Below are 15970 nucleotides of genomic sequence, written 5' to 3' on the forward strand. Positions count from 1 at the left end.
AAGGATGCCCGGGTGGTACTGCCAAGGCTCAGAGGCAGAGGGGGGTGCATGCCCATGAAAGGAGGGTGGAGGGAGTATGAAGGGGGGGGAAATAGTGTTGCATGACAGATGAGTAGGGGCCTCCGAGAGGTTGGAGGAGGTGATGGGTGGTGGTCGTGGAAGGAGGGATGTGTAAGGGGGTGTGGAGGGCCTGAAGAGGAGGGACCCCCAAAGGCCCCATAGCGGGGTGTCCTCATTTGGGGGGGTATGGGATAATGCCCATGTGTGTGGGGGGTGATACTGCCCATGGGTGGGGGTTGTGGGAGACCCACAAGCTCACTTAGAGATCGGGGCACCCTTTCAAAATGGCAGCCCGATCTCTGAGTTCATCTCGCCAGCCCCACCGCTAACAAACTTAATCAGCACTTAACCATTTTCTGCACAGCCAACCCCAGTCAACTTGCAACCATAGCACCAAGAGGACCAGCCCCAAGAATCAGCAATGCGGACCTAGCAAGCCTCCTAGACGCAGTGGAGACCAGGAGGGATGTACTGTTCCCCCGAGGGTCTGGAGGGTGAGCCACAGGGCAGCTAGTGCTGCCTGGAATGAGTTGGTGGTGGCTGTAAGCTCTGGGAACATGACCAAGAGAATTGGCCTCCCGTGCCATAAGACGGTAAATGGCCTACATCAGGCTGCATGGGTGAGTAGAAACCAACATCCCACGCACCCCCGGCCCCACCCCGAGACCTTCCGCCCCCCCCGCGAGCATCCACTCCCCCCAACTCTCATTCGGCCCACAACCCTCCCTTCATACCCCTCTCCCTTCAACACCCCCTCCCCCTTTCCCTTCCTGGATCCCAGGTTCCAGCTGAGTCCCAGCCTGATGCTGAGCCTCTGGTACAGTTACCCGGAGTTGATGGAGACGATAGGGAGCAGTCGGGAGTGGTCAGGACATAAGATGTCAGTGACACTCCAGCAGATCCATAGCCGATTGGACGAGTCCCAGAGGCTACAGGTGCAGGAGATGTCTGAGGCAATGTATGGCACCGAGGTAACACTGCTAGGGTGGCGACCTGCAGTGGGAAGCCTGGTGCACGATGTTGGCACCTTAGTGAAGGTGTCCAAGGCGTCACGCAGTAGTTGACAACCATGGATGAGGGTCTCGGTAGAATGTCCGACTCGCTGGAGGATGTTACCCAGCAGTCGGCTGACCTTGATGAGCTGCTGCGGGGCATGTCCCGCTCCCAAATGGGAGTGGCCGAGGTAATGCGGAGCTTGTCCCAGTTGCAGGTGGGCATTGCTGAGGCGCTGCACAGCATGGCCCAATCACAGAGGAGCATCGCCGAGGGCATTGACACGATGGTGCTGACATAGGGGGGCCACCAGGGCTGGCAGAGCCAGATGATGAGGGGCAGTCGGAGCTTGAACCAGCTGCCCTTCCGTCCCAAGGTGAACCCCAGGGTCCTATGGGCACCGAAAGGCTGGGTGCCAATCCGGATCCATCTCATGGAGTGGGGATGGTGGCCACTAGCTCCCCCGAGTTCCAGTCCTCTGATGGTGCTGCATCTCACAGGGTGGGACGGCTGTGCACGTGCTGCCAACAAATGCACCAGGGCCCTCCGGCACCAGAGCCCCGAGAGGATTGCTGCCTGGGGCATCAATGCCTCCACCTTAGATCTGCATCCCAGGGACCCACCTAGAGGTAACGGTAGAGCTAGGAAGGCAAAGCACATCGCGGATCACTGACGGCACCGGGGGAAGGGGGGTAGATCAAGCGGGGGGAGGGGGGGGGCAGCACCATCGGGAGAGTGGAGAATTGTAAAACACAATAAATACCCTTGACACAACCAGTATGAAGCCTCTATGACTTTCTTCCGAATTGCAGCCAACCTCTGAACTCTTGGCTCATCTCTCCAGGCATCTTCCCCTCTCCTTGGCACTCACCCACCCCTCCGGCCGTGAACATGTCTCCGGAGTGGTGTCCCATACCCTGGGCTTCCAAGCGTCCATGCATCAAGGTGTGATTGGGATTCTAGGCAATGACTACCACATGCTACATCATAGAATTCCTACAGTGCAGAAGGAGGTCATTCGACCCATCGAGTCTGCACCGGCCCTTGGAAAGAGCACCCTAATAAAGCTCTCACCTCCACCCTATCGCCGTAACCCAGTAACCCTACCTAATCTTTTTGACACTAAGGGGCAATTTATCATAGCCAATCCACCTAAACTTGTACATCTTTGGACTGTGTGAGGATACCGGAGCACCCGGAGGAAACCCACGTAGACATGGGGAGAACGTGCAAACTCCACACAGTCAGCCAAGGCTGGAATTGAACCCGGGACTCTGGAGCTGTGAGGCAGCAGTGTTAACCACTGTGCCACCAGGCCCACCCACCCACGGGTTGTGTGAAGTGCTCACATTACCACGACTGCCAATTTCCTATTAGCCTTCATAATAATAATAATCGCTTATTATCTCAAGTAGGCTTCAATGAAGTTACTGTGAAAAGCCCCTAGTCGCCACATTCCTGTTTGGGGAGGCCGGTACGGAAATCGAACTCGTGCTGCTGTCATTGTTCTGCATTACAAGCCAGCTGTTTAGCCCCAAATCAGCCCCAAATCGCTGCACAGCCAGAGGCCTCTGCAGTCGGTGGGGGTTTTGGGTGGTCAGTGGGGCAGACGGGCAGGAGCTAGGGTTGCCCCCGGAGTGGGTACACACAATCCAGGGGTTGGCTTGCTGGTGCCACGAGTGGTTGCCCCACTGTGCCTCCCCCCCTCCCCATGGTGGTCCACCACTCTGGAGGGTACCCAACCCCCTGCCAAGCACTGGGGTGGTGTAATGACTTAGACCAGGCCTTTGAGATTGGCCAATTGGAATAAGACTTCACTGATTAGTGGGCCAATCAGGGAACTGCTTTTTTGTATATAACAGGGAGTGTCAGATCCTCTGCACTCCCAGTGTAGATAGCAAGCCAAACGCACATGGTCGTACTGCTGTTGGTTTTGTTAATAAAAGGGATTCTGGTGAAAGGGCTTCTGGCTCCATGGACGTATTACAGGTGGCTTGCCTGTGAGCAAAGGTGGCAATTCACCTCCTCGGCTCCCCACAGAAGTCCTTCCGCCAGGTTCACATTTTTCAAAAGGAGCACTAACTGGCGCCAGTGTGACCACTTGCTGGAGAAACCGATGAATGATGGGAGGCCGTTGGATATGGGGTGGCCATCATTGATTGTATGGAAATAAGGCTCAAGTGGTAATAACTGGTTTTTCGCCATGCTATGGCAAGATCCCGATTTCCACCTATGGGAGTGGGCCGGTTGTAGTGCAAACTGTTTGGCGCCTGGCGGGGTTCTCGTTTTCGGCTTCTCTCGCTATTCACCGACCTTGTTTCGTTCGAACCATTTTTTTGGCAGAATTTTCATCCTTACTATGAATCTTCTTCGGAACATTATCTTTGGTCCCTGCCATGAACTCCATCCTCCTTCTTGGCTCCTGCTGAGCTTGAATCAAAGCATTCACAGCATTGGAATCCCATTTGGGATCAGTTTCTGATCACATATTCACTTTATCATCATGATCACCTACTTCCACTTTCAAAACATAGCCTGACTCCAGCCACGCCTCAACACATCTGCTGCTGAAACCTATATCCATGTCTACATTTCATGTAGACTTTACTTTCCATTGCTCTCCTAGCTGGCCTCCCATTTTCCACCCTCCAAAAACTAGAACAATTCCACCTGTGTGCTGCCCCCATCCTAACTAACATCAAGTCCCATTCATCCATCACCCCTTACTTGCTGGTCTACACTAGCTCCAGTCCAGCAACATCTGAATTTTAAAATTCTCATCCGTGCTTTCAAGTTCCACCATATCCACACCCCATTCACCATCTTTATAACCTTCTCCAGCCCCACGATACTCCCCCAATTCTGGTTTCTTGAGCATCCCTGATTTTTGTAACTCCATCTTTGGTGGAGTACTTTCAGCTGCTTAGATCCGAAGCTCTAGAATTTCCTCCTTACTTTTCTCTGTCTCTCCACTCTTCTCAATGTCCTATAACTCCTATGTAGCTAGGGATCAAATGCTGTTTGCTATCATCCTGTGAATTGTCCTGGGATGTTGCTGCTTTCGACATCATCAATTTCTGCCCAGAAACCTCCAACAAATGACAGCAAGAATGGTGAAACTAAACAAGGGTTAGCTTATAGAATCTGTAGGCATCCTTGAAGAGTGACACTTCTAGAACCACCTGCAGGACAGCCAATTTTGCTGGCACTGAAAATTAACTATTACAAGTGTTGAGTCTGAATCCCTCAGGTTTTAATTGTTTGAACTTTATGGGGATTGAGGGGAAACTGGATTTTGGGGAACTGCGTCAGAAGGGTGGGGCGTGGCAGTGTGAAAGCGCGGGCTTTCCTCTGGTTTCCCGCGCTGCGGGGCAGGGGGGTGGAGCTTGCGGTGGGGGCGGGGCCTCTACGGGTCTTCTTTCACGCGCTGCAGCAATGCCAAGGAGGTGTGGCAAGAGGGGGATGACCCCATGCCGGGAGGGGATAGGTTTTGGCGGGAGCTGCCGGGGTCAGCAGAAGTCAGCTGACTCACGGAAGTACCATGGAGGGTGTGTCGCGGCTAGTAGGGGTCCTAGCCTGGGGGGGGGGGGATACCGAGTTGCTGCTGGAACGACTAGGAAGGAGCCGATGGGGGCCGGTGGGGGGGAGAGGAGAGGCGCTATCGCCATGGGGAACAGGTCGAGCGAGGTGTGCTGGCCTGGGGCGAGCATCTGCCAAGCTATGGCTAGTCGGCGGGGGAGGGGGGCGGGTTGCCCTCTGATCCGGCTGATTACCTGGAACGTGAGGGGGCTGAACGGGCCGGTTAAAAGAACCAGGGTGTTCTCCCATCTAAGGGGGTTGAAGGCGGACGTGGCTATGCTCCAGGAGACCCACCTGAAGGTGGCGGACCAGGTCCGTCTGAGGAAGGGGTGGGTGGGGCAGGTTTATCATTCAGGATTGGACGCGAAGAACCGGGGTGTGGCGATTCTAGTGGGGAAGAGGGTGGCGTTTGAGGCGGCTGAGGTGGTGTCGGACAAGGAGGGCAGATATATCATGGTGAGGGGTAGGCTGCAGGGAGAGAAGGTGGTGCTGGTGAACGTATATGCCCCGAATTGGGATGATGCTGGCTTCATGAGGCGATTGTTGGGCCGCATCCTGGACCTGGAGGCAGGGGGCCTGATCATGGGGGGAGATTTTAACACAGTGCTGGATCCCACACTGGACCGGTCTAGTTCAAGGACGGGTAGGAGACCGGCGGCGGCCAAAGTGCTGAGGGGATACATGGACCAGATGGGAGGGGTGGATCCCTGGAGGTTTGGGAGACCGAGAGCGCGGGAGTATTCCTTTTTCTCTCACGTCCATACGGTTTATTCCCGGATAGACTTTTTTGTCCTGAGCAGGGGATTGATTCCGAGGGTGCAGGATGCCGAGTACTCGGCCATAGCGATTTCGGACCATGCCCCGCACTGGGTTGATCTGGAGATGGGAGAGGCGCGGGACCAGCGCCCGCTTTGGCGCCTGGATGTGGGATGCTGGCGGAGGAGGAGGTGTGTAAGAGGTTCGGAGAAGCATTGAGGGGTATCTGGATACCAATGATACGGGGGAGATCCAGGTGGGGATGGTCTGGGAGGCTCTGAAAGCAGTGATCCGGGGGGGGAGCTGATCTCCATCCGGGCCCACAGGGAAAGGAGGGAGAGGAAGCAGAGGGAGAGACTGGTGGGAGAGCTTCTGGAGGTGGACAGGAGATATGCGGAGGCACCGGAGGAAGGGTTGCTGGGAGAACGGCGCAGGTTGCAGGCCAATTTTGACTTGTTGACCACCAGAAAGGCGGAGACACAGTGGAGGAGGGCGCAGGGCGCGGTATACGAGTATGGAGAGAAGGCGAGCAGGATGTTGGCGCATCAGCTCCGTAGGCGAGATGCGGCTAGGGAAATTGGGGGAGTGGAGGATGGGGGTGGAAATGTAGTGCAGAAGGGGACAGAAGTAAACGGGGTCTTTAGGGACTTTTACAAGGGATTGTACCGGTTGGAACCTCCGAGGGGGAGAGAGGGGATGGAGAGCTTCATGAACAGGCTATGTTTCCCAAGGGTTCAAGAGAGGCTGGTAGAGGGGCTGGGGGCGCCGATAGAGTTGGAGGAGCTAGTCAGGGGGATCGGGCAAATGCAGTCAGGTAAGGCCCCTGGGCCGGACGGGTTCCCGGCAGAATTTTACAAAAAATATGCGGACCTGGTGGGTCCCCTGCTGGTGCGAACTTTCAATGAGGCGTGGGAGGGGGGGGCTTTGCCCCCGACGATGACGCGGGAACTGATCTCTTTGATCCTAAAACGGGATAAGGACCCCTTGCAGTGCGGATCATATAGGCCTATCTCGCTCCTTAACGTAGACGCTAAGTTGCTGGTGAAGATCCTGGCTACCAGGATAGAGGATTGTGTGCCAGAGGTAATTCATGAAGATCAGACAGGATTTGTCAAGGGGCGGCAGCTCAATACGAATGTTATCATGATGCCGGCAGTGGAGGGGGAGGTGGAGGTAGTGGTGGCGCTGGACGCAGAGAAAGCGTTTGATAGAGTTGAGTGGGGGTACTGTGGGAGGTGCTGGAGAGGTTTGGATTTGGGATGGGATTCATTCAAATGGGTGAGGCTGCTTACGCGGCGCCGATGGCGAGTGTAGTCACAATGTAAGGAGATCGGAGTATTTTAGGCTCTATCGTGGGACCAGGCAGGGATGTCCCCTGTCCCCCCTGCTCTTTGCACTGGCGATTGAACCGCTGGCCATGGCGTTGAGGGAGTCAAGGAAATGGAGGGGTCTGGTGCGGGGTGGGGAGGAGCACCTGGGTATCGCTGTATGCGGACGACCTGCCTGTATATGTGGCGGACCCAGAGGGGGGAATGCCGGGGGTGATGGAGCTGTTAGCGGAATTTGGGGCTTCTCGGGCTATAAGCTAAACTTAGGAAAGAGCGAGGTATTTGTAGTGCACCCGGGAGATCAGGAGGAGGGAATTGGGAGGCTCCCCTTCAGGAGGGCAGTGAAGAGTTTCAGGTACCTGGGGGTGCAGGTGGCCAGGAGTTGGGGGCTCTTCATAAGCTTAACTTCACCAGACTAGTGGAAAAGATGGAGGAGGAATTTAAAAGGTGGGACATGGTGCCGCTATCGCTGGCGGGCAGAGTGCAATCCGTCAAAATGACGGTTCTCCCGAGGTTCTTGTTCCTCTTCCAGTGCTTACCCATCTTTATCCCTAGGGCCTTTTTTAAAAGGGTGACCAGCAGCATCATGGGATTTGTTTGGGCGCATGGCACCCCGAGGGTGAAGAGGGTCTTCTTGGAGCGGAGTAGAGATGGGGGGGGGGCTGGCGTTGCCCAACCTCTCGGGGTACTACTGGGCGGCCAACGTGTCGATGGTGCGTAAGTGGGTGATGGAGGGGGAGGGGGCAGCATGGAAACGGATGGAGAGAGCGTCCTGTGGGGATACAAGCCTGGGGGCCCTTGTAACGGCGCCGTGGCCGCTCCCTCCCACGAGGTATACCACGAGTCCGGTGGTGGCGGCTACCCTCAAGATTTGGGGGCAGTGGAGGCGACATAGGGGAGAAGTGGGGGGCTCGATGGAGGCTCCGTTAAGGGGGAACCATAGGTTCGTCCCGGGGAACATGGATGGGGGATTTCAGGGATGGTATAGAGCGGGCATTAGACAGCTGAGGGACCTGTTTATCGACGGAAGGTTTGCGAGCCTGGGGGGAGTTGGAGAAGAAATTTGGGCTCCCGCCGGGAAACATGTTTAGATATCTGCAGGTAAAGGCATTTGCTAGACGGCAGGTGGAGGGATTCCCTGCGCTCCCCGCGAGGGGGGTGAGTGACAGGGTGCTCTCGGGGGTCTGAGTCGGGGAGGGGAAGATATCCGATATCTACAAGCTTATGCAGGAGGTGGAAGAGGCGTCAGTAGAGGAGCTGAAAACGAAGTGGGAGGGGGAACTGGGGGAACAGATCGAAGACGGGACATGGGCTGATGCCCTGGAGAGGGTAAATTCTTCCTCCTCGTGTGCGCGGCTTAGCCTCATTCAATTCAAGGTTCTGCATAGGGCCCACATGACTGGGACGAGGATGAGTAGGTTCTTTGGGGGTGAAGATAGGTGTGTCAGGTGCTCGGGGAGTCCAGCGAACCATGCCCATATGTTCTGGGCATGCCCAGCATTGGAGGAGTTCTGGAAGGGGGGTGGCGAGGACGGTGTCAAGGGTGGTGGGATCCAGGGTCAAGCCAGGATGGGGACTCGCGGTTTTTGGGGTTGGGGGTAGAGCCGGGAAGTGCAGGAGGCGAAAGAGGCCGGTGTGCTGGCCTTTGCGTCCCTAGTAGCCCGGCGAAGGATTTTGCTACAATGGAAGGACGCGAGGCCCCAAGCGTGGAGACCTGGATCAATGACATGGCGGGCTTCATTAAGCTTGAGAAGGTCAAATTCGCCCTGAGAGGATCGGTGCAAGGGTTCTTTAAACGGTGGCAACCTTTCCCCGACTTTCTGGCTCAACGATAGGGTACTGGGACAGTAGCAGCAGCAACCCCGGGGGGGGGGGGGGGGGGGGGGACACACACGTTGATTATGTTTGCTTATTTTATTTAAATTTGATTGATTTAATTTTAATTTATGGTTAAGTTCTCTTGTTGGGGGCGGGGGGGAGTGTGATACATGTGATGTTACGGTTTGGGGGGAATTGTGGGTGTTATGGGGCTGTTAGTTGCATATTACTGCTTGTTGTTATACTTGTTGTTATATTTTCTGTAAAAAATTCCAATAAAAATTATTTTTAAAAAAAATAAAGCTACTTTTTAAAAATTATTTGGGCTGAATTCGCCACCGTCGGGATTCTCCGTTTTTCAAGCAGCCCGGGGGATTCCCGACGGCGTGGGGCTGCCGCACAATGGGAAACCCCATTGACCAGCCGGCGAAGCGGAGAAACCTGCCCATTGTTTTTTTCTCTGCATTCTTTTGCTTTTTCTTTGTACCGTAAATCAGCCTTTTATTTCGCCATTCTAAATGACATTTCCATCTCAGTCTTTGAGCTGTTAATTTCAAAATTCTTCATTCTGGTTAGTTAAGAAAATACAAAGTTACTTGCACTGACACTCATATCCCAGATGACCCAATATAGTTTGCCATGCTATTTCCATCTGGCACTTTCCACAAATGCAGGGCAAATTATTGCTCACGTTAATGAATAGCAGGCACCGTTTGTTGGCCAGGAATTCTTGGCCCTTTTAGGGAAATATGAATGGACACATCTACATACAATGAAATATAAATTTAAAGCTCTAGAACAAAATTGTATTTTCCTACCTCTGTAATTTCCTTCATCCTCACAGCCCTCCTTGATATCTGTTCTCCTCTAATTTTGAACTATTCATGTTTTCCATTTTTACAAACAATACAACACACCCGCAAAACTTGTACAGTACAACAGGATCAATGTCAGCAGGAAACCAACACAGTTGGTTCAGTAAACCTGGCGCTTCCACATATACAAAAAGTAGAGAGGAAGAGTAATAGGGTGGGGGGGGGAAAGGATAAAACCATGGAAACATGGTAAAGTGGTGCACACCCTCACGTCCAGTATATTAGAGGCAGAATTCTATAACCTATGGAAAATCTTGTAGGAGTAAGTCAGATACTACGTAGCCTGAGTATTTAGGATAGGGGGTCACATACTTTTTGGAATGCATCCGATTTGTATTGGAGTATACATGTTAGAAATTTAATTGGGATGCAATCCAAAATAATTTAATGCCAACTTTGGGCAGAAAGAGGCTTATTGCTAATCCAGGAACAAAGGGCGCGATTCTCCGCTGCCCACGATGGGTCGGAGAACAGCGGGAGGGCCTTCCCGACAATTTTCACGGCCTCCCGCTGTTCTCCCCCCCCCCCTCCGGCCGCCCCCCGACACGAATCGCTGCTCGCCATTTTTTACGGCGAACAGCGATTCTCCGCAGGCCGATGGGCCGAATACCGCGGAGTTTACGGCCGTTTTCACGGCCGCGATCACACCTGCTTTCAGCATTCGTGAAAACGGCCGCAAAGTGCCCGTCCCGGAAACCATGGCACCGATTTGGCACGGGCCGCACCACGGCCGTGCCAAGGGTGGCATGGGCCTGCGATCGGTGGGCACCTATCGAGGGCAGCGGGTCCGATACCCGCGCACTATTTGTTCTTCCGCCACCCCGCAGGATCAGGGCGGCTGAGGGGCATGACGGCCTGCGCATGCACGGGTTTGACGCGTCTGTGTGATGACGTCATCCGCGCATGCGCGGCTGTCATCGTGCGCGTCAGCCGCCGTGACTCTTGCCGGGCGGAGTTAGCGACGTTCGCTAACTCCGCGTCGCCGTGATTCCCCCGGCCCCGATACTAGCCCCGCCCGGGGGGGGAGAATCGGGTCCCGGGACGGAGCTCCAGTTTCACGCCAGCCTTCACGGCACGCCGGATTTGCGGAGAATCGGGCCCAAAGGATATTCTTCCATGCTGAAAATGTTAGGATATTGTACAGTCTTTTCTCATTGACGTCAATTATCTTTTTGTCTGGGAGACCTAGAACCAAGATCAAAGGATCAAATTCTAAAGCTGTATCAAATATCTTCGCAAGCCCTTTAAGTATGCCCAACCAAGAGGGTTAAATCTTGACACAGGACCAGTGCTTGCATTTTTGGCACCTTGAGGATATAGCAGGGGGTATCCTGTGTCTTAAGCTTGGTGTAACATGCAGATAGTGCAATGTTTAAGTTGGGTCACCTTCGTTCTATTACTGAGATTCTATTGGTATTTTCCCAGATAGTGCCCAGGTTTCCTTGTCAATATTGTGATGCAGAACAAGGCCAGCAGCGCGGGTTCAATTCCCGTACCAGCTTACCCGAACAGGCGGTGGAATGTGGCGACTAGGGGCTTTTCACAGTAAATTCATACTTGTGACAATAAAATATTAGTATTCACAGTGAGATATTTTTCCCAAAACCGCAGAGTCTCTAGCATATTGGTACATGATTTAGAATATAATGTGTCATAAAATTTGCTAATGAATTGCATTAGTTCCATAGATAACAAGGGGAAACACTAGCATCATTTTGCAGAGATGTTTCATTAAGAATTAAAATCTCTAAATTGTAGATATATGAAAAAGAAGGATCTGAGGTTATCATATTGTTCACACAGTTACTCGAAAGCTAACAAGGAAGCGCCCCTAAACATGTCCCCATGCCTAATAAATCCCCTTTTCCGTCCAAATATCAAAATCACTGTCTATAAGACCTGGTGGGAAATCTGGGTTAACCTGAATGGGAGAGAGAGCGGAAGTCAAATTAAATCTACCTTCCAACTCATGGATCATCCTCCGTGCTCTCAGAGTGTTGATGAATATTGGATTCTCACACTTGTTCGGCACAGTCCTAAAATCCCTAAGAAACAACAGAGCTTGTAAGGAGTATTCAGATTGGCCAGCTTCAATATCAAGCTAAATGGAGGTGTGGTCCCCTCTTACCCATTCTCGTATAAATCTAAGATGCACGGCTAATAGATACATCTTAATATTCAACACCCCAGACCTCCCTTTGAATGAGGAAGCTGCAATTTGGCCAATTTTAAGTGAGATCTCTTTTTATTCCAGACAAAGGTGCGAAACACCCCATTTTAATTTCCTTTACAACCTCAGCAGAAGCCAAAATTGGTAACATCTGTAAAGGATATAACACCAAGGCAACACAATCATCTTTACTAGTGCTGTTTGATTGTGTGGAGTGGAATTATTTGCTGTGTTGGAGAGGATTGGGCCTAATTTTGTAGCATGGGTTAAATTGCTGTTCAGGGAACCGAAGGTGATTTTGGGGTATTTTCCGTTACATAGGGGAATGAGACGGGGTGTCACATGACCCCCTCCTGTTTACGTTGACAATAGAGCCCTTGGCCATAGCATTGAGGTGCTCGGATAAATGGAAGGGGATTGTGAGGGGGAGACGGGTGGAGCATAATGTGTCTCTGTATGCTGATGATCTGTTGTTGTATATCTCCAATACAGGTTCTTTGGTGGGGGATATAATGGGACTGCTTAGGGGATTTGGGGCCTTTCAGGTTATAAGCTGAATCTGGAAATGAGTGAGTGTTTTGTGGTGTCATCTTCGGTGGCGGGAGCTGGTTTGGGGGGGTTGCCATTTCCGGAGGCAACTACCCACTTTAAGTACTTGGGCGTGCAGGTGGCTTAGGACTGGGCCCAGCTCTGTAAGTTGAATTTCACGAGTCTGGTGGCTAGGGTCAAGGCGGACCTATTGAGATGGGACTGCCTTCCCCTATCATTGGCAAGCTGGGTGCAGGTGATCAAGATGAATTTCTTGCTGCAATTTTTATTTTTATTTCAATGACTGCTGGTCTTTTTGCCAAAAATGTTTTTTATGGGGGTGGAACGGTTGATCTTATCATTTGTGTGGACAGGTAAAGTAGTGAAGATTAGGAGGACGGTGCTTCAGAGGGGGCGGCAGTTAGGGGACCTGGCCCTTCTAAACCTGTTGTACTATTATTGGGCGGCGAACGCAGAGAAGGTGCAGGGCTGGAGCAGGGAGTCGGAGGCTTTGTGGATAAAAATGGAAGCAGACTCTTATAAGGGGTTGAGGTTGCGGAAGCTGGCAAGTGTGCCACTCCCATTTGCCCCAGGGAAATATTCAGGGAGTCTGATGGTGGTGGCCACGTTGAAAATTTGGAGGCAATTTCAGCTGCATTTTAGGCTAGGAGCGGGGTTGGCGTGGATGCCGAATCCGAGATAATCATGGGTGTGAGCCAGCGAGGTTGGATGCCAGGTTTCGGGGATGGGAGGAGCGAAGGGTGATGGAAATGAAGGATTTATTTCTTGATGGGCAGTTTGCGAGTTTGCAGGAACTGGGGAAGAAGTTTGGGATCCCGCGGCAGGGAGGTTTTGAGGTGAATGCATAGAACATAGAACATTACAGCGCAGTACGGGCCCTTCGGCCCTCGATGTTGCGCCGACCTGTGAAACCATCTGAAGCCTATCTGACCTACACTATTCCATTTTTAACCATATGTCTATCCAGTGACCACTTAAATGCCCTTAAATTTATCGAGTTTACTACTGTTGCAGGCAGGGCGTTCCACACCCCTACTACTCTCTGAGTAAAGAAACTGTCTCTGACATCTGTCCTATATCTACCACCCCTCAATTTAAAGCTATATCCCCTCGTGTTGGTCATCACCATCCGAGGAAAGAGACTCTCACTGTCCACCCTATCTAACCCTCTGACTATCTTATATGTCTCTATTAAGTCACCTCTCAGCCTTCTCCTCTCTAACAAAAACAACCTCAAGTCCCTGAGCCTTTCCTCGTAAGACCTTCCCTCCATACCAGGCAACATCCTAGTAAATCTCCTCTGAACCCTTTCCAAAGCTTCCACATCCTTCCTATAATGTGGTGACCAGAACTGCACGCAGTACTCCAGGAGCGGCCGCACCAGAGTTCTGTACAGCTGCAGCATGACCTTGTGGCTCCAAAACTCAATCCCCTACTGATAAAGGTTAGCACACCATATGCCTTCTTAACAGCCCTATTAAACTGGGTGGCAACTTTCAGGGATTTATGTACCTGGATGCCGAGATCTCTCTGTTCATCTACACTACCAAGAATCTTGCCATTAGCCCAGTACTCTGCATTCCTGTTACTCCTTCCAAAGTGAACCACCTCACACTTTTCCACATTAAACTCCATCTGCCACCTCTCAGCCCAGCTCTGCAGCTTATCTATGTCCCTCTGTATCCTATAACATCCTTCAGCACTATCCACAACTTCACCGACCTTCGTGTCATCTGCAAATTTACCATCCTTCTACACCCTCTTCCAGGTCATTTATAAAAATGACAAACAGCAGTGGCCCCAAAACAAATCCTTGCGGTACACCACTAGTAACTGAACTTCAGGATGAACATTTGCCATCAACCACCACCCTCTGTCTTCTTTCAGCTAGCCAATTACTGATCCAAACCGCTAAATCACCTTCAATCCCATACTTCCTTATTTTCTGCAATAGCCTACCGTGGGGAACCTTATCAAACGCCTTACTGAAATCCATATACACCACAGCAACCGCTTTACCCTCATCCACCTGTTTGGTCACCTTCTCAAAAAACTCAATAAGGTTTGTGAGGCATGACCTACCCTTCACAAAACCGTGTTGACTATCGCTAATCAACTTGTTCTTTTCAAGATGATTATAAACTCTTATAACCTTTTCCAACATTTTACCCACAACCGAAGTAAGGCTCACAGGTCTATAATTACCAAGGTTGTCTCTACTCCCCTTCTTGAACAAGGGGACAACATTTGCTATCCTCCAGTCTTCCGGCACTATTCCTGTCGACAAAGACGGCATAAAGATCAAGGACAAAGGCTCTGCAATCTCCTCCCTGGCTTCCTAGAGAATCCTAGGATAAATCCCATCTGGCCCAGGGGACTTATCTATTTTTACATTTTCCAAAATTGCTAACACCTCCTCCTTGTGAACCTCAATTCCATCTAGCCTGGTCGACTGAACCCGAGTATTCTCCTCGACAACATTGTCTTTCTCCAGTGTAAACACTGACGAAAAACATCCATTTAACGCTTCCCCTATCTCCTCTGATTCCACACACAACTTTCCACTACTATCCTTGATTGGCCCTAATCTTACTCTAGTCATTCGTTTGTTCCTGATATACCTATAGAAAGCCTTAGGGTTTTCCTTGATCAATGCAGGTGTGGGATTTTGCAAAGAAGGTTTCCCCAACTTTTCCGGTGGCACCGCCCTCCTCGCTTTTGGATGAGGTGTTGTCAGTGATGGGGCGGTGGGGGGGTTCATCTTGGCGATCTATGGGAGGATTTTGGAGGAGGATATGCCAAGTGGGAGGTGGAGCTGGGGATAGTGCTGGAGGAAGGGTTGTGGCGGGAGCTGCTGTGGAAGGTGAATGCCTCAAACGCATGTGCGAGGTTGGGGTTGATACAGCTAAAGGTGGTTCATAAAGTGCACCTAATGTAGGCGAAAATGAGCCGGTTGTTTGAGGGTATGGAGGATATTTGTGAATAGTTCGGGAGGGGCCCCACCAAACGCGTGCACATGTTCTGGTCCTGCCCGAAGTTGTTCTTCAGCACCATGTCAGCAATCTTGCACGTGAATTTGGAGCCCAATCCCCTGAAGGTCATATTTGAGCTGTAGGCAGGGTCGGGCACAGATGTTTTAGTCTTCGCCTCGCTGATTGCTCGGAGACAGATCTGTTGGAGTGGAGATCAGTTTCTCTACTCTGTGCCCCGGTATGGCTAGGGGATCTATTGGAGTTCTTGGGCTGGATTCTACAATTCTAGGGCTTTGTCCCAATGCCAGGGTGGGAACGGTGGCGGTTTACGCCAGACAAACTGGTGCAAAATGGCCATCGATTCCCCGTGTTGCTGGGGGCTAGCAGGAAGGCAGCGTAGAGCACCCCGCTCTAGCAGCGTCTAGCAGGCCGGGTCCGTGTGTGGAGGCCACACACGGACCCGGCCTGCAAAATAGTCCCCCACTTCGGCCGGCCCGTACACCCCGGACTGCCCCACCACAGTGCCCCCACCCCCGAATTATGTCCCCCTCTGTCCGTGGATCGGCCCCCGTACCCCGTTGGCTTCCGGCACCGTCGGTGACCCCGGTTCTGGCACCCGTCCCTGCTGCCAGGGGTACCGTTGGCTGGCACTGGCCTCACTAGGGGCTACCATGGATGTGGTCCTGTGTGGTCCCATAGTGGGTGGCAGCCGGTTGGGCAGGGTTTTTGGGGGTGGGGGCACGCTGTGGCGGTGGGTGGGGTGCGGGGGTGAGCGCAAGGTAGGTGGTCAGTGGGTGCGCAGTAAGATGGTCACCGTAATGGTGGTCAGTGCCTGGGCAACCCCCAGTCCTGTGGGGGGGGACATCCCGG

At 52.3% G+C, this 15970-nt stretch overlaps 1 protein-coding gene across 4 annotated transcripts in view; it reads right to left on the reverse strand.

Moving 5' to 3' along the window:
* LOC119972615 overlaps positions 1-15970 on the reverse strand; it is a 296819-nt gene that overhangs the window by 149340 nt on the left and 131509 nt on the right. The window contains exon 6 of one of the 4 annotated variants that reach the window (XM_038809607.1): positions 11369-11454. The exons of the other annotated variants lie outside the window; for them this stretch is intronic. Within the exon in view, the coding sequence (XP_038665535.1) occupies positions 11399-11454 (56 nt within the window). The 3' untranslated portion in view covers positions 11369-11398. The remainder of the gene's footprint in view (positions 1-11368; positions 11455-15970) is intronic. 4 annotated transcript variants of the gene reach the window in all.

The sequence above is a fragment of the Scyliorhinus canicula genome, chromosome 10, assembly GCF_902713615.1.
Source record: "Scyliorhinus canicula chromosome 10, sScyCan1.1, whole genome shotgun sequence".
Classification (NCBI taxonomy): Eukaryota; Metazoa; Chordata; class Chondrichthyes; order Carcharhiniformes; family Scyliorhinidae; genus Scyliorhinus; species Scyliorhinus canicula.